The 17,573-nt window shown below is 39.3% G+C and overlaps 1 protein-coding gene and 1 long non-coding RNA gene across 24 annotated transcripts in view; one reads left to right on the forward strand and one right to left on the reverse strand.

Annotated features, from left to right (window-relative positions):
* Positions 1 to 17,573, forward strand: part of PUM1 (pumilio RNA binding family member 1) — a 134,435-nt gene that overhangs the window by 61,214 nt on the left and 55,648 nt on the right. For 11 of the 20 annotated variants that reach the window (XM_077898781.1, XM_077898783.1, XM_077898790.1 and 8 more), the window contains 4 exons: positions 2,996 to 3,104; positions 4,086 to 4,264; positions 13,487 to 13,653; positions 15,681 to 15,951. The exons of 4 other annotated variants lie outside the window; for them this stretch is intronic. In XM_077898781.1, the coding sequence (XP_077754907.1) occupies positions 2,996 to 3,104; positions 4,086 to 4,264; positions 13,487 to 13,653; positions 15,681 to 15,951 (726 nt within the window). The remainder of the gene's footprint in view (positions 1 to 2,995; positions 3,105 to 4,085; positions 4,265 to 13,486; positions 13,654 to 15,680; positions 15,952 to 17,573) is intronic. 5 more of the 20 variants (XM_077898793.1, XM_077898794.1, XM_077898801.1 and 2 more) reach the window with 2 other exon arrangements.
* Positions 74 to 14,875, reverse strand: LOC144314535 (uncharacterized). 4 transcript variants are annotated; one of them, XR_013380424.1, is made up of 5 exons: positions 14,656 to 14,875; positions 14,104 to 14,272; positions 12,469 to 12,532; positions 3,973 to 4,246; positions 74 to 1,505 (listed from the first exon to the last, which is right to left on the reverse strand). It is a non-coding gene; the product is annotated as an uncharacterized LOC144314535 (long non-coding RNA). The 4 variants fall into 4 exon arrangements; XR_013380421.1 differs by having other exon boundaries at positions 76 to 1,505; positions 12,469 to 12,798; XR_013380422.1 differs by lacking the exon at positions 3,973 to 4,246 and having other exon boundaries at positions 76 to 1,505; positions 12,469 to 12,798.

Genomic DNA, 17,573 nt, shown 5'->3' on the forward strand with positions numbered 1-17,573 from the left:
TCCTTCCTTCCTTCCTCCCTCCCTCCCTCCCTCCCTCCCTCCCTCCCTCCCTCCCTCCTTCCTTCCGACATAGAGAGAGACAGAGACAAAGGAGGAGGGAGAAGCAGGCTCCATGCTGGAGTCCCGATGCGGGACTTGATCCCGGGACTCCAGGATCGCGCCCTGGGCCGAAGGCAGGCGCCAAACCGCTGAGCCACCCGTGGGTCCCCGGGGGAGGGGGGGGGGGGCTCAGTTCCTAATGAATTGATGACCCATGATCTCTCCTTATTTTATTTATTTATTTATTTATTTATTTATTTATTTATTTATTTATTTATTTATTTATTGCTATGTAAACTTCTCTGTATGGCAGGTCACAACATAGCAGTGAGCTTTGTCAAAGTGAGCAAGGAAGAGGGCAAATGAGATGAGAGCAAGAGGGCAAGGGAAAGAAACAAGATGGGTAGTCAATTTTTTGTATATCTTGAAAGTGGCATGCTATCACTCTTACCATGTGTTATTTCTTAGAGAATAAGGGATATAAAGGGATGGGGATTATATAAGGGCATGAGTACCAGGAGGCAGAGGTCATTAGGAGTCCCTTCTGATGCTGTTTACCACACAGGTGAGGGGTGGAGATGGTTATGTTTTGGAGGAAAATGAGAAATACTAGGTTCTGTGAAAGATCCAGAGATTTGGAAGAGCTTTGCTATGTTTACTTCTGTCTTTGCCCACATCCCTTGGGTCAGTATTTAAATTTTCTTCCATTCGCAGAGCACTCTTGGCAGCCCATGGGTTCCACCTTTCCCCTTCCCAGAATTGGCATGCTAGCACCTTCCTCCCACCTCCTTTTCTTTATCTCGTACACACTTTGCCCTTTCAGTCCAAGCTGTTTTCAGTGATAATAGCTAATTGACTGCCCAACATGTGGAGTTCTAGCACCTTTGGGGCTGCTCCTATAAATCTCTGTGTGGGATTTATATTTATAGCAGTGGTTAATAATGGGAGACAGTGTTGCCTTTTTGTATTCTACTAGGGTCTTGGGGGTTTTGGTGTGTCTTTCTTTGAGACTTGTTACATCTGTTACTACTTTGAAGTAGAGTCTTCACTTTTTAGCACCTTTTACATGTTTGTTGTGTTGTTGTTTCCTTTTGAGAGAATTTGGCCTGGAACCTGCCTTGTTTACATGTTTACCTGCTTTTGCTGGCTTTGCGTGTTAGCCTGGCAAACTACAGTGAAAGATGACAGGATTCCAGAAGACTTTTGAAGCCTTGAGTTAGTTAAAGGGCTGCTGTTTTCAGTCAGTAAGCCTGTATTTGCATCTGGAGGGTGTTCCCTGAAGCACCTTTTCCTTGAACTTTCAGTGAAGATTTCCAAATCGGTGTGAAGAGGGATGAGCACCATACTGAATATATTTTGATCTCTTCAGCTATCTTTCCGTTATTATATGGAGAACATCCACTATTAATATGAAAATTATCCAAGTGAGGTGTCTTTCTGCCGGCATTCTTTCTTGTACACACTCCCTACAAAATACAGGAGAAAAACTACAGTTTTAATTGGAAAAGATAACAACCAATAGGGAGATATTCGTAATCGTGTGAGAAGGCATTTTTGAGACCAAAAGAATAAAAAAAGTTTAAAAACAAGAATTCTTGAATTGTCTTTGAGTAATTCACATTAATTTTCAGTATCCCTTCTCTGATTTACAGCAATTTTGCCTTGGTGTGATGCCACTGAATACATTTATTGAGAACCTTCTATATGGTGGGCATCATACTAGGTATTTATTAGCAATATTTCTAATCACCAGAACCTGAAAATTATTTCTTTCATTAGTATGGAGAGGATGAGACCCAGGACAGTTCGGCACTTCATCCTAGGACACATAAAAGTTGTCTAGTCCTTCACTTCTTGACCCCACTGCTTAACTCTCCCTCTCTGCCACCTTTTTCCCTATCCTTGGCTCTCTCATTCCCTCAAGTTAACAGACCAGCTCTGTTAACTGAGAATAAACCCAAGAGAGGCTTGGGTTGCTAGGAATTGATTGCTTATAACTTCCATACTCATCTTCAAAGACCTATGTTTGCTAAATGTCAGACCAGAATGTCAGACCAGGACATTTTAGTGAGTAAAGCTGATGATCAGAATGAAAAATAATGGAAGTCTAGTGGAATTTCGCTTTATAACCCTGGTCATTAATGCTTTGGTCTTGTGCAAGCTGTACTGGGTTTTACTTGACGATTACTTTGCATTTCTTTGGTCATAGCTTGTTTAAAGTTCTCATATTGGTTTAGGGCTCATTGTGTGTACATTTCTGTGAAGCATGGAATGTTTTGTGAAGTCACTTTAATGGTATTACTAAGTTTTGGTAAAATTAACTGAGGTTAGGAGATTTTATTTCCCTTCCAGTAATGGGGAAATAGCTCTTCTGTCTTTCCAAAATCTTGGAATAGATTAGTGTTGTGGTTGAGAAGCTTTGTTTGTTTTTTCTTTCTGGTAATGAAAGTGGTTTTGGTGAACACAATCTCTGTGTGTAAAGGAGGTGAGTTTTGCCTCTAGTGTTCCATAGCTGGGGTCTGAATTCATGCCCCAGCTTGAGTAACTTTGTATGGCCAGTTAGTACACATGTAGGCAGAAGTAATGTTTTAGTAGTTGTAGGTACTTTCTTTTCAAAAGGAGTCTTCTTAGCAAGCATTTAGCTAATAACACTCCCCTTCCGCCCTACTCCCCCTTAAAAATCTTGGCATAGGTTAAGAGAATAATTCTAGATATTTAAGCCGAGTCTCTATTGTGGTGGGGTGATCTGTGGCCCCTCCTTGACTTAGGCCTCTCTGTGACTTTTGCGAAATAAACAGTAGTGTTCTGAGCACAGTCTGTGTAGTCAGAACACCGTGATTAAAGACCTTCAGGGCACATGAGCATCTGCAGTACCCTTGTCTAAAAGAAAGTGTTGACTGCTGTACTTTCATCCTTTATGAATTCTTTAAAAGCGTCTATTATTTTTAATTTGCAGCAGCTCTTGCCAGGTAAAAAGTTTTGGGAAACAGATGAATCCAGCAAAGATGGACCAAAAGGAATATTCCTGGGTGATCAATGGCGAGACAGTGCCTGGGGAACATCAGGTAATCTAGATCTAGCATCTGTACTGTGATTTATGCCTGTCTTAGAGCTCCTTTCCTCAGCAATTGGCAAGTCATGAATTTCACATCAGTGACATAAGCATGTCGAGCAGTGTCCTGTCCTGTAGTATAATTGCCGTGAAGGAGCTTATAATGATGTAATTTATTAAAACATAATTAACACAAAATCAAATCTTCAATATTTTATTGAAGTGTTAGCCACAGGGGAGTGGTCTTATTTGAAACGACCATAATTTCAGCTATAACTTCTTGTTCTGTACTGCTGTCAGCATACTTGGAATCAGAAAATCCATGCCTGCCATTTGAAGTCCATGTTTCTTTTTCCTCCCCTTGCCCCCCCCCCCCCCCCCCCCCCCCGTGTACTGTGTATGGGATGATCTATTTGTAAATGTGGTTGGGGCCAAATCAAGTCACCGGGCACGGATGCTTTTCTGACAGACTACCCCTGAAGAGGGATGGGGAGAACCTGAAAGGCACACACTGACAGCAGAAAGAAAGAATGGAGGCTAGGGAGGAAGGAAAGAGAAAATCCAAAAGCTGATGTGCTGTGTTACGGCGCAATGTAAAAATGGAACCTCAGATGACAGTGAGTCATCCAAAAATATCAAATTATGTTGTTGGTTTTAAAAAGGGCAGTAAAATCACATTTTGTTTTAGTAATAATACCAATAAAATATATTAAAAAGAAATTCTGCTACTTGAAAGGGTATCCACTGTAGCTAGATAAACCAGTTATGCGAACTGCTGTATTGCTCTGCTGTCCTGGATATATGAGGAGTGTGTTCCGTTTTCCTTAGTTTATGTAGAATTTTATACTTAGGGAAAAACACAACAGGAGGTTTTGGCACACCTGACCATGGCAGACTTCCTGATTCCCAGTCATTGGTTTATCCATGAGACATCACTCATAATTTGTTTGAGCCTCTGGCTGCACTGTATCATGCTTGTGTATCTTTTTTGTAGATCATTCAGTTTCCCAGCCAATCATGGTGCAGAGAAGACCTGGTCAGAGTTTCCATGTGAACAGTGAGGTCAATTCTGTACTGTCCCCACGATCGGAGAGTGGGGGACTAGGCGTTAGCATGGTGGAGTATGTGTTGAGCTCATCCCCGGGCGATTCCTGTCTAAGAAAAGGAGGATTTGTAAGTTGGCTTGAGGAACTTGTTCCTATATCTCTCTTTTTTTACCTCCCCTAAAGCAAAACATGCCTGTTTAGTTTCCTTAGATATTCACAGCACTAATTACAGTGTATTTTAAAACACTTTTATTGCAATTAGATGCCAGGAAACACAATAGGAGATACAAATTGAACTTTTAAAAACCAGAGACATGGTGTTTTGGGGGGATACATTGATAATAATGTGAGGTAGAATTGAAATCTAGTTCTCAGTTCATCGGTCTATCAGAAGACATTTTTAGTTTAAAACAAAAAAAAAAAAGAAGGAATTAAAATAAGAAAGCTGAAGCTGGGGTGTCAGTAGGCAGTAGATCTTAGAGTGGTGATTTGCCAATTCCCAAGAATCCTTAAAGTGGATCGGGTATGTAGGATCATTCTTACTTTGCTTTGTTTTATTGTGGGATGATCTGGCCCTCTTTGAACAGTTTTGCCTCGCATATACCTGGCTTGTCAGGAAACTCAAAGTTCTTTTAATTCTAGATCTGCAATTTTTTTTATTCATCTCCATTTTACCTCTCTGATGCTCGATTGTTGCCAAAGCAGTTTCTCTGTCCATAACTTCTTCCCTTTTAAGTCTTAAACCGTCTTCCTCAAGCATCTTCGATGGCCTTTCTTTCTCAAAACTACTTCTTTCTTGCCATCAACTCTCTAGACCTAGATGTCTTGTGATGCGTTTCCATTTGAGGCATCCTCATTCTGTGTTCTGTGCCTGATTTTATATTCCAGGTGATAGCCAGGAGGCCACAAGAGGCAGCCTGAATCTGTCTTCCCTCCTTTCCCCCTGACTTGGCTTGCTCTGTACCTTTTCACAGTCCTTTCTGTGAAATCTTTTTCAGCCAATACTGTTTGTTGGCAGTTATAAAAAGGCCTTCTTTCCCCCAAATCATATTAATCATTTTGCCTCCATAACTATCTTATCTTACCTTACAGCTTTTGTTGTCAGTATTTTTATTGTCCTGTATCTATCTGTTGCTAGATATCAGAGGCATGGTCTTGTTTTCCTCATTCTACCTGAAACTTCTTTAGGGTAGCAAGAGTTCATTCTTGGTGCAGCTTCCTCAGGTGTCAAGTACAATTCCTTCATATGTTAGTGGACATTAAATGAATGTTGATTTGGTTTGCATGAGGGTAACAGGTGACATTTAAGATAACCAGAATTCACATGGAGTTAGCTTTTTTCTAGGCCTGCCAGAGATGATGCTTCAGCTGCCATTGACACTTGCCATGTGGCTGGAGCTTTTAATTGCACAAGAAAACCAGAAAAAATTAACTCTCTAATAACATGTTTTAGATTACTCCCAGCTTCATACCTAGAAATTTGGCGTGAGGAATTTAGCCAGAAGAGGATATTTTATTTTTATCATGACCCTTAGGATGATCAAGGGACTGAACTGGGGCTTTTGTATTGAGTCTTGAGTACTAGTCATTCCAAAGCTGACCTGATTGCTTCTGAGTCTTTTGATCCTGCAGATACATAGGTTAGGTTTAATGGCTTGTGGATCAGGTAGGAAATGCCTTCTTTATTTGAACCTTCTCAAAAGACTTCTTGGGAAGAATAAGATCTACCTGTTGGAGGTGAGGAATGGATTCGGCAAAATTAGCATTTCCTTGTCCCAAGGGAAGGATGGTGTTACTTCTCTTTTTTTTACCTTAACTCTGGTTCACCTCTTTTTCTGTCCTCACACTTTCCCCATCTCATGAGTTCAGATTTCTCCGAGGAACTGCTGCCTGCTAATTTCTGCGTATAACTTTTAGTTATTTACTGTGGGAGAAAAGTTGGTATTGTGGGTAGGTAAGTTGTCAGTGTGGTGAGCTGAAACCTGTATGACTCTTGCCTTGAATTCTCTCTCATGCTTGTGACCAGTTTCTAATTCTTGGGTATTAGCTAGGAGGCACACGGGTTACTTACTGTAAAGTTTGTAAGCAAGCAGAAAAATAATAGGAATTAGGAGAAAGAGAAAATGCTGGGATGGAATTATTATTTTTACCTGCTTCCCTCTTTTAAGCAATTACTTCATCAGTTAATCTTATGACAGAACATTATCTTTTGCATTCATTGTCTTGTATTCAATTTTGTAAAGATGGCATTAATTCCCAGTTGTCCTGAGAGACTGGTAATTTTTAGCTTTTGTACAGTATTGTCACCAGAGGAATTTAAGATCTCAAAGTTAAGAGGTCAGAAAATTGAGCTCTCACAATCAGGTAATTTATCAAGCTTCTGAGGTTTGCATAAAGATAAATGAAACTTCTCCAAATCTGTGTTCCAAATTCTCAGAAGGCAGATTGTGGGTAATGAAATACTATTGCATATTTTGACTTGAATTGTGTCTAATGGGTGATCCAGGAAGACTGGTGACATCAGGCTACCACACTGCATATGTAGTCTTTTGGTGGATGGAGGCCTAAGGATTGGTGAACTACTTTTATCAGCTACTTTATCAGCCTGGCTTTGCTCTGCCTGTTGGTTATTATGAGTTTGACCGAAGCTCTGGTCATGGAAACCTGAGTCAACTTGTTGGTTGTCATGGTATGGATTCATTTTCTTGGAAAGGTGAACCACCCCTCCCTCCCTCCTTTTTTTTTTTTTAAATCTAGTCTGTTACTGAAAGAGTTCAGAAGTCAGGGAAGAGAGAATATCTACTGCTTTTTAGATAATTGTTCTAAGAGTGGCATTTGGTGGTTTATGGGTCAGAGCACTCACATATTTTCACTTTGGGTAGTTCTACCCCCAGTAAACTGTGGAGAGGCTCCATTTTAATTCCAAGAGCTGAAAATATCATCTCTGATGGTATAATGAATGTAGACCTCAAAGCAAGCACTTAAGCGGCCATTCATTCTTGGATACTGATGACAGGTAATTCAGACTCTAATAACCTTTCAGTTAAAGATATTTTAGAACTAAAGTAATGTACTCATTCTACAGTGATTTTCCACTTTCAGTAGGGTTGTGTCTTGGTTACAGCTTGAATGAAAGTATTTGTCTAGCTTTCCTGAGCTTTCTTAAGTTCATTTTGATTGTACAAATGGACTTGGTTGAGTACTTTTGGCTTCTGTGATGAGAGTACTTTCAAGCTGACAATAAGAATCTCAGAGTATTTTGTTTTTAGCACCCACTGTAAAATTTGGTACTTTTCTGCATATGAATCAAAAACTTCAGAGTAGCAGTTTCAGAATAATGGGAAAACTCAGAATACCAGTTCAGTCAGAGTCAAGTCTTTAAAATTTTCTTTTCGTATCCTTTATTTACTTCTGGAATAAATAAAATCCCCCCTCAACAAAGCATGGTTCAGAATGGTTACAAAACCACCTGTGACTACTGTATTGTGAGGCCACTGAGTGAAATATCCTGTCGAAGAACCCTACTGTTTATATTTTGGAATACCAACCAATCTTCAAATAGATGGAAGTCTACCCAGTCAGAAGAGTGGATTGTAATGTCTACTTTTCTGGTTTATGATGCCTAGGGAAATGAGAAGACCACTTAAACTTCATATTTAGGTGAAGATCACCTTAACCTTGAAGAGGAGAGATTTTTACTTTTTTTTTTTTATTAAGATTTTTACCTTTGATAGGCCTTTCTACTTGTGTGTAGAGACTGGCTGCTTTCTGACCTAGAGGAGGCTTGCATACTTCTAGCAATTAGTTTGGGTCACAAAATTTGATAACTGGGTTTTCTAATCTTCACTGTATTTGTTTTAGGTAACCATTGCTACTTAATTTATTTTGTTTAAAAACTTTGTGCAGGAAAAAAACCCAAAAAACATAAAACAATTTTGTGCAGTGTAATGCAGTTAGAAGTCAGGGGTTTGAATTTCAACTGAACCTTAATGTTCTCCTCTGTGAAATGGAATAATTAAAAACCCACAAAGTCTAACTCGTATGGATGTGTAATATATATGAAAATGCTTTGTAAACCTCACAGAATCTTGCTCCACAAAGTCTCTGGGACAATAGCATTATCACTACCTGGGAGCTTATTATATATTATCAGTTCAGAATTTCAGACTCTACCCCAGATCTATTTAATCAAAACCTGCATATTCCCAAGACCCTCAGGTGATTTGCATGCATACTGAAGTTTGATAAATACATAATTTTCTTGGGAGATTAAATTGCCAGGAGGCCATGGATCACATTCAGAAACTTCATCTATAGGATAGAGCCCCTTAAAAAAAAAAAAAAAAAAAAAAAAAAAAAGGATAGAGCCCCTTCAGATTTGAGCTTCCTTTGAACAAGAATCTACATGCTCTACTTTGTAGTATCAAGCTTTTAACTATTGACTAAATAAAAAGTTAAAGCAACAACGAACTTTCAGAAAACTTGTTTTGTTTTCATCTCTGTAATAACAGATGCCATTCTGCATGGTCACGATAGTTTTTTGTGGGACCTCCCCCCCCAGTCTGGTGGTTATCACAGCAGAGGGGACACTCTTCTTTTCTCTATACCAGGAATTAGTTTATCCATGTACTCAGTACCTGGTATATTCTGTGTTCCACTGTCTCTAGAGTGTACACCTACCTCCCCACTTTGTTCATTGGGATTCATCTTTCAAATGGTAATATATAATAGTTTAATTGCCAGTATTTCCATTTTAGCAGTATATAAAATGATGATATGTTTTATAAATTGATTTGATGAAATGTAGTAATTGATGGTGGCTAAATTCTGCACATCTCAGGAAAATCACTGGTACAAGTGGCCTAATGATCAGAGCCAGAAGGATTTTTTGCAGGGGGAGAGATATAAGAAATCTAGCAATTTTGAGGCTTTGGGAGAGTGAAGGGTGAATATGTCTGAAAACGGCAGTGGGGGAAAAATGTGAAATGGAATAAAGTACTTTTAAAAATTTTTTAAGAAAAATTTTCACTTTATGAATTGCCTTATTGAATCCTTGAAACAACCCTTTGTGGTAGATACTGTTGTCCCTATGAGTTTATAGATGCAAAAAATGAGACTTAGAAGGGAAATGGTAGGTCCCAATTCAAACTTTGTTCTCATTTCAAATATGCAAAATACTCCTTTTTAGAAAGAAGGGAGGAAAATTACTAATCTCATTGAATATGACTTGTTCCATGGAGCTTTGTGGTAAGATCACTGCAGTAAGAGGAGAAATTCTCATTCCTCTAACTCATTCAGAATTTTAATAGATATTCTCTGAAATATTCCTCCTGTTGTGTGAGGCTTTTGAGGAAGCTGAGCCAGAAATGGATGGACTCTGATTTCCACAATATAATGTTCTTGTCTCTATCTGCTCTCTAATTCTTTGGTATCTCGCAGTGGAGCATAGTCTTGCATGTCTGTGTAGACAGGACATCTCAGAATCCTTCTTGGCCCCTCTCGAGATTTTGCTTGGGCTGGGCTACGTGCATTTTGAGTACTCATTGGAGCTTATATTTGACTGCAGGTTTGGGTTAACATTCATTTAAAGGAAGCCCACAATAAAAAGATGCTGCTATTAATCCTTGTTTTTTCTTTTATTTAGATAATAGACTTTTCAGTACTATTATGTATTAGGTAATGTGTGACAAAAAAGCCAAACAAAAACCCTGCCTTTATGATGCTTATGTTGGACTTAATTACAGTGGTTCTCATTTTGAGTGCTTATTAGAGTTGCTGAGGAGAAGCTTTTTATAACACTTGAGGGAGCTTCTACAGACCAATTAAATCAGAATCTCTGGGTGTGAGCCCAGACACTTGTAAATTTTAAAGATAGTGATGTTCAACACTAATCATACAGCCACTGCACTGTGAAAATGAGTGTCCCTGGGAGGGCCAGATTGGCTGTATACTTATATTAGAGTTAAACCACTTAATTGGGGGGCATTTAAGAGTTTTAATCTTGATATCTTGGATAATATTATACAAGAAACACCATCCCAGTGCCTAGCTTTTGCTAATTATCATATTACTTTTGTATAAAGTGATTTATACTTCATAAATCCTTTGCATATGCATCATTTCATAACTATTCTGCTTTAAACAAAATTATGCCTGTGCTATAGATGAGAAAACCAAGACTCAGGTTTATTGACCTGTCCAAAGTCCTCTGACCAGTTAGTGTTAGCAGTTGAGATAGAATTTAGGTTCTGTGCAATCTGGATTAGTTCTTTCTGAAAGACCACATAGCTATGAATACCTACCCTTATCTTAAATATTAAAAGCATCTGTAAAAATCCCATATAATGTACTCCTGTTCTTTTCTTTCTAGGTGTTCACATTTCTAAGAGACCAGTTTTATAATCCTAAACCCTGCATTCTCTCTCTCTTTTTTTTTTTTTTTTTGTAAAGATTTTATTTATTCATGAGAGGCACACAGAGAGAGGCAGAGACATAAGAGGGAGGAGAAACTGGCTCCATGCAGAGAGCCCGATGCGGCACTCGATCCTGGGACTCCGGGATCATGCCCTGAACCAAAGACAGATGCTCAACCGTTGAGCCACCCAGGTGCCCCTGCATTCTCTTTTAATAGCAGACTTTTGAGAAGAAGTCTTCCCACTTGTACTCTGGGTATAGCTAAAAAATCAGACGTGTCAACCGTTTTTATTTTGGACTGCTGTTAACTCACTGAACTTTTTTCTCTTAAGTAAACTCATTATTGAAATGTGACCTGTTTGCTGAAAAGTGTTTAAGTCATAAATGTTCATCTGCATGTATTTCTACAAAATGAATACACTCAGTGACCATCCAAATCAAGGAATGGAAGCTTCTCGTGGGCCCCCTGCCTTCAAATCAAAGGAACCTATGGTTCTGAGGAATTTATAGCCTACTCAGAGCAGAAAGCTCAGGGAGCTATATTTTATATGAGTAGACTGTACAATATGGGTGAAAAACAGCCCATCCTAGGGATTCCTTTGAAAATCTTCCACTGGCAGTATAACTAAGAAAGTTAAGTATCAGTGACTGTTTTCAGGCCATGGTAGTCAGCTTAGAGATAGGCCCAGCAGCTTCTCAGGAGGCCTTCTAAAGGGTCACCAAGGAGAGATACTACTGTGTTGATTTGGTGAGTGAATCTCCCCTGTCACCAGCTTTCTTGCTTGTTGGTGACATTTCCTACTGCTTCTTTGTTCCATTTCCTTCCTATTTTTGCCTGCAAACCTTTGGTACTGCTTATGAGAAATTGGAGCTGGACTGTTCGTTCTGAGCCAGTGACTTGATTTATAGATTGATGGAAGGTTACTTCGGTGTGTTAGTGGCATGATCTTTCTAATACTCTTGTTACTGACATTAATAGTGGCCCATTCAGGCTGAGTTGTTTGTTATCTAGACTGTATCACTATCTCCTAGAGTCCTATGATAAAGACAATGGGAGGATCCTTCTTATTTTAGTAGTTCAGTTTTACAGGATTTTTTGGTCATATCAGTTTACTTTCTCACATTTTTTTTTTTGAACTTCTGCCAAGCACTGTATTCAGTGCTGGGGATATGAAAATGAATACATGGTTTCTGTCAATTTTACCTTTGCAGTAGGAGGGAGTTATTGTTTCTGGATGTTTTGAAAGATCTTTATGTCTTTAGAATCTTATTATATTCCCATCTGTGCTTTGAGATCTCACTATGGTGCTTAATTGGCTGTTATTCACTCCTTTTGAACCAATATTAGTCTTACACTTTGAAGACTCTACTGTGAAGGTCATATCTCAGTGGCTGCCAGAACTGTAGTTTACCGTCTTGGATGTCACATGAAATGAAGTTGTATGTCCTTTCTGTGTTCCTTCTTGTACGTATTCTTTGGTTCATATTAGCCATGAAATCTTTTTTCTGTGTCTTGAACAGAGAATGATTTTGAAAGGAAAATGGACTCTCAGCTGGCAGGTGAAAGAAAGCTCTAAGAGCTCTTTCTGTCAAGATTCATGAGTTACCTGTTCTGGGCCAGAGATCACCAGGAATTACTCTGAAAACATCCATTTATTTTGCATTCATGGGCCTGCCTGATCAAAACGAGCATCGCTGCCCCAGCCTCCATTACCGGTCCTCCCCTATCCCAGTGAAATTTGGTTATAGTGACTGGAAATGCTGGGACATAGCTCTCATCTTTTTCTCTCATTGGTTCTTTTTTGACAGGAGCTTAATTTAGTCCAGGTCTATTTGTTTCTTCTTTTGCCTAGAAGTCAGTGGTGAGGACAAGCAAGGTTGCTTCTCTCCCGTTTTATAACAGCAAAGATTACTTACCATTTGGTAGGATTCTGCAAAGTTCTGTGAACCGTGTCAAGTCACTCCACCAAATCTTCTTTTCCTTTTGGAGATCAAGGCACATTTGCTTTATATGTACAGGTCTTAACTTAGGACCATATATATTGTTTAACCATATATGTTGGTTATGAGGGGGTAGACTTCATTTCCTTAGAAGAAAAGGCATCAATGTGCTTAGCACTAAAACCGTTCTTTTAGGTCTAGTCTTTCAGTCTTTGTAGTTTGAAACACTTGAGAGAGAAAGTCTGCTGCAGCAACGATCCCGCTGAAGGGGCTTCCTCGTAATCTCAAAATGATCTGGTATGGGAACTGGCAGAGAGTGAAAGATAAGCACATCTTAGAGTATCTTGGTGAAAGAAGTTCACAGTTAGATTTAACATGTTTTGAAAGCTTAAAAAGCCTGATGATGGGTGAATTATTGATGCAGTAAGCCTGAGATAGAGAGCGGAGCTGGGGCGGTGCAAATTGGCAGGGCATGTGTCCCAGGGCCAAGTGGAAGATAACTGAACTGGAATGATGTCAGACTGCACTTAGCTCAGTACTTAGAAGTAAGGGAGTTTACACAGGCAATGGTAAAGTAGGAAATTCTTTTCCTAGGCTACCACTTTCCAACTATACTGTTAGCTGCCATACCTGGGGCTTACTAGGAGTCGTGCTATCATATAGAGTTAGATTTGGAAGTAGAGAAGTGGGACCAAGGGATGTAAAGTTGTGGCTGGGCTTTGGGTAGAGAGGAAAAAATGGGATGGTGGGACGTTGGGCATGGTAAGACTGTCCTAAACTCTGTAACATAATTGTATGTCTGTCTCCCCCATTTGGCAAGACTCTCTGCAGTGTTCCTGCCTCTGTGTTGTCTGTTAATTAGATTGTAATGTCTTGAAAGGGCACGGACACTATCCTGTTCTAATTAGCATCTAGTGTAGTCTGGTGTCCACAGTGGTTGCCCGCTATTGTTAGTTGATGATGATTAGTGAAGCTGAAGCTATTTTTTAAACAGGGCCCAAGGGATGCAGACAGTGATGAAAACGACAAAGGTGACAAGAAGAACAAGGGTGCGTTTGATGGAGATAAGCTAGGAGATTTGAAGGAGGAGGGTGATGTGATGGACAAGACGAATGGTTTGCCAGTGCAGAATGGGATTGATGCAGACGTCAAAGATTTTAGGTTTGTATGTTTTACACTTCTGACTTTTGAATGGGGGCTATGGGTTTTTGTTTTTGTTTAGCTTTATTTGGATTTTAGTTTGTTTGTTTTTTTTCCTTTTTCTTTTTCTTTTTCCCTTCCTTATCTATCTTTTTTACCAATTGGGTCCAGTGCAGGCCATACCACAAAGACTGTAAATTTACTGGTAAGGTGGAACTTTTTAAGAGCTGTCAGTGCCTGGTACTTTGCCAAAACAATAGCTTTTGCATTTGCATAGGGCTCTATTATTTGCAGAATGATTCTATAAATATTGTTTCAGTGATTTTCAAATATTAAAATCACCTGAGATGGATGCCTTGGGACTTTCCCTAAGTTTCTCCCAAATCACTAGCTTAAGAGTAACCATGTCACTAATGAAAGTATGTCCTCTCTCTGGCCTGTTAGTGTGGAGAGAAACAGTTGAGAACTTACACATTATTTTATTCCAGACTCCTAAGCTCCCTAGGGAAGTGGGTGGGTCAGTGTCCTTTTCCTCAATTTGAAGAACCAGAGATGCAGCTTACATGACTTGTTTAGTCGTCTCCCTTCCATGGATGCCTCTCATTCCATCTCTGGTCATGATTGATTTGCAGGTTTTACCCTATAATTTAATATACACGCTATTCAAATGACATAGTATATTTGTCTTCCACACTTGGCAATATTCTTCACTTATATAGGTAACTTTTAGTGCTCATGTATAATTTTAAATATATAAAGATCCTTGGTCAGTGATATACAGGTAGAGAATTTAATTTTGAATAATTTTAATGTTAGTCTAAAGCTAATATATGTGTGTCTAAAACACACATCTGTCTTTGATCCTGATACCTACCAAAGCCAAAATTAAAAATTCATTTTGGATCATCGTTTGCAGAATAACATTCATTTGTTTAGTATTCCTAATTTAGTTTTTTAATCATGTGAGTATAAAGAATTATAGTCTTTAGAGTAAATTTGAGGCACAGAGTAATAACCACTTACCTAAGGTCTTTCAGATAAAGTGGATAACCTTTCCATCATGAACTTCAGGCAGCCTGTAGCAGGGTTTGGTAGTATTTGACTTCTGGCTGGGTGGTGGTGGTAGGGCATGCGTGTGAGAAGGAATAGGGCAGTAGCTTTAATTTGTGCCAGTGTAGGGTTTCTTTGAGGGCTGAAGGTCATAGAATGTAGTCACAGGCTACACTCCCCTTACTAGAATGTAACAGTGTTCTATGTTAGTCTGATTTGGAATTACATTGTCCTGCAGTTCTTTTACATAGGGTGATTCAGTCCTGGTCACCCAAGATAGTGCTCTTTTCTGCCATGTCCTAGGATATTTATTAATAGTGCCCCCTTTTTGCTCTTAGAGGAGTATCCTGGTTTGGATGATAAATTATACCTTCACAGTACTTTTAATTCTTAGAGTTGTTTCTTCATCAGGGGCATATCCTAGATAATGAGTTTATTTTATAATTTTGTAAGGTTTGCTTCTGGTTTCTTAGAAGGGAAGACAGGCTTAGCACTGACCAGTACTACCAAGATAATACTTCAAACTTTTTTTGCCTAGAAAACATTTTTTTTTTAATAGAATCATTCTCATATATGGAATTTTCGCCTAGAAACTACTTTTTCCATCAGCTCTCTGTTTGAAGAGTAGGTGTTACTTTTGAGGGGGCTTAGTTTACTACCTGCCTTTTAGAATCTTTCCGTGGTTGCCACAGGAAGTTTTTTTTCCAGTTCATTCATTGTTCTTCAAATCTGGGCCCTTTGGTTAAAGGGATTGTAAATTAATACTAGCTAATGTAAATTTACAGGGTGGGTTGTGGTGGGAAGGCAAGCAATAGAAGAATATTTTTTGCAGGATATAACATGTATGCTCTGTAACGTGTCTCTGGTTGTTTGTAGAAATAGTTTTAAGTACTGTTGATGATAAATTATGTTCAAGGACACTGTCCTTAAACTTGGGTTGCTGTAGTGTCCCTCCCCGCTCAAAATAAGGTTTAATGCCCTTTACTTTCTCTGTTTAGCCGTACCCCTGGTAATTGCCAGAACTCTGCTAATGAAGTGGATCTTCTGGGTCCAAACCAGAATGGTTCTGAGGGCTTAGCCCAGCTGACCAGCACCAATGGTGCCAAGCCTGTGGAGGATTTCTCCAACATGGAGTCCCAGAGTGTCCCCTTGGACCCCATGGAACATGTGGGCATGGAGCCTCTTCAGTTTGATTATTCAGGCACGCAGGTACCTGTGGACTCAGCAGCAGCAACTGTGGGACTTTTTGACTACAATTCTCAACAACAGGTACTGTGTGTGTCTCTCTGTCACTCTCTTTACTCTGTACCTCCAGCCAGCACATTATTCAAGTGACTAAGAATGGAAGGGATGGGAGGAGGGTGGCATTATTTTAGGCTACCGATAGCCTACCCTTCTTGACCTGATAGTGATGTGGGCATCCAAAGCCTCTGTATCTTCCCCCTCAAGAGGCTGATTCCCATGCTGAGATTATTGGCAAGAGCTTACTCTGCTCTACATGTACTTCCTTTGGCTCCTTTGTCACCCCAGAGCCTGGGGAGTGGGTGAGATAGTGTTACCTCTTGTAACACAATCCTCTTGGATGCTAAATTAATCTCTCTAAAGATGAATATGATTGTGATGCTGTTGGTTCGTTTTATTTTTAAAATAGTAAACTCTGTTACCTACTGCTGGCAGGAGTCCGGTGTGAGGTTGTCTTATTAGTCCTGTCTTTTAATTGAGTATAGATCACAAACATATCTGCTGCCTTTTAAAAGTTAAAATATGATTCGGGGGAAAAACACAAATCACTCAGTGTAAAAATCTACAGTGAAATTATGTGGCTCTGTTTTCTCTGTAAATCCTTGGAAAACATGTATGTGCCTTCTGGTTTTAAAGGCATGGTACGACTATCTCTGGGGTTTACTGATCATTCTTTAAAAAAAATTTTTTTTAAAGTAAAAAGCCAGCTGCTGAATTATAAAAGGGCGCAGGTAGCTTCCCCATCTTGTTGGTACTACAAGCTCTCTCTTGTGGCTGGAAGCACTTTGATGGGCCATGAATGTCTGATACTCATTAATTTTAGACTTTAACATAAATACAAACCTCTAGGCTTCAAAGTTTAAAATCTCATTTTGAAGTTCAGAAATTCTACATCCATGGGGGAAATTGGCTTATGGTCTGTTCCTTTGTTGTCATAAATAGCTGATCTTAAATGACTTTTGTTGATAATAAAGCTAACCTCTTAATATTAGTAATAGTAATTATAACATTAATTATAAACAAAAGTAAATCCCTTAAGGGATGATGTGATATGTGTGCTCTGGTCATATCATATCTATTAGTTTTAATTAACAAACTCTTTTTCCAGAGAGAGTAAACTGTAAGTGTCCACTACTCTCCCTGTGGTTCCCATTAGAAATGCCACCTCTACGAAAGAACATTTTCTTTAAGGTTTTATTTATTTATCTGAGATAGAGTGTTGTGTGCACAAGCAGAAGGGACCGGCAGAGGGAAAGGCAGAAACAGGCTCCCACTGAGCCTTGACACAGGACTCCAACCCAGGATCCCGAGATCATGACCTGAGCTGAAGGCAGACACTTAACAAAGCCACCCAGATGCCCCCGAAGAGTAATTTTTTGTGCCTTTTCTCTTCACTGTTTTGCCGCCTTTCACAGTGAATCCTCAAAACGGCAGTTTTGAGTGAAGCCAGAAATTACTTCAGGACTTCATGCTGCATCAGCAAATGTAGGGGACACTGTTACCACACAGACTTCAGCTTGCTCAGCTTAGGATAGGAGGATGGTAATTCTCTGTCTAAATTCTGCATGTAGGCTACTATTTTTTTTTTTTTTAAAGTAGGCTCTGCACTCATTGTGGAGCCCAATGCAGGGCTTGAACTCATGACCTTG

Source organism: Canis aureus, chromosome 5, assembly GCF_053574225.1.
Source record: "Canis aureus isolate CA01 chromosome 5, VMU_Caureus_v.1.0, whole genome shotgun sequence".
Lineage (NCBI taxonomy): Eukaryota > Metazoa > Chordata > Mammalia > Carnivora > Canidae > Canis > Canis aureus.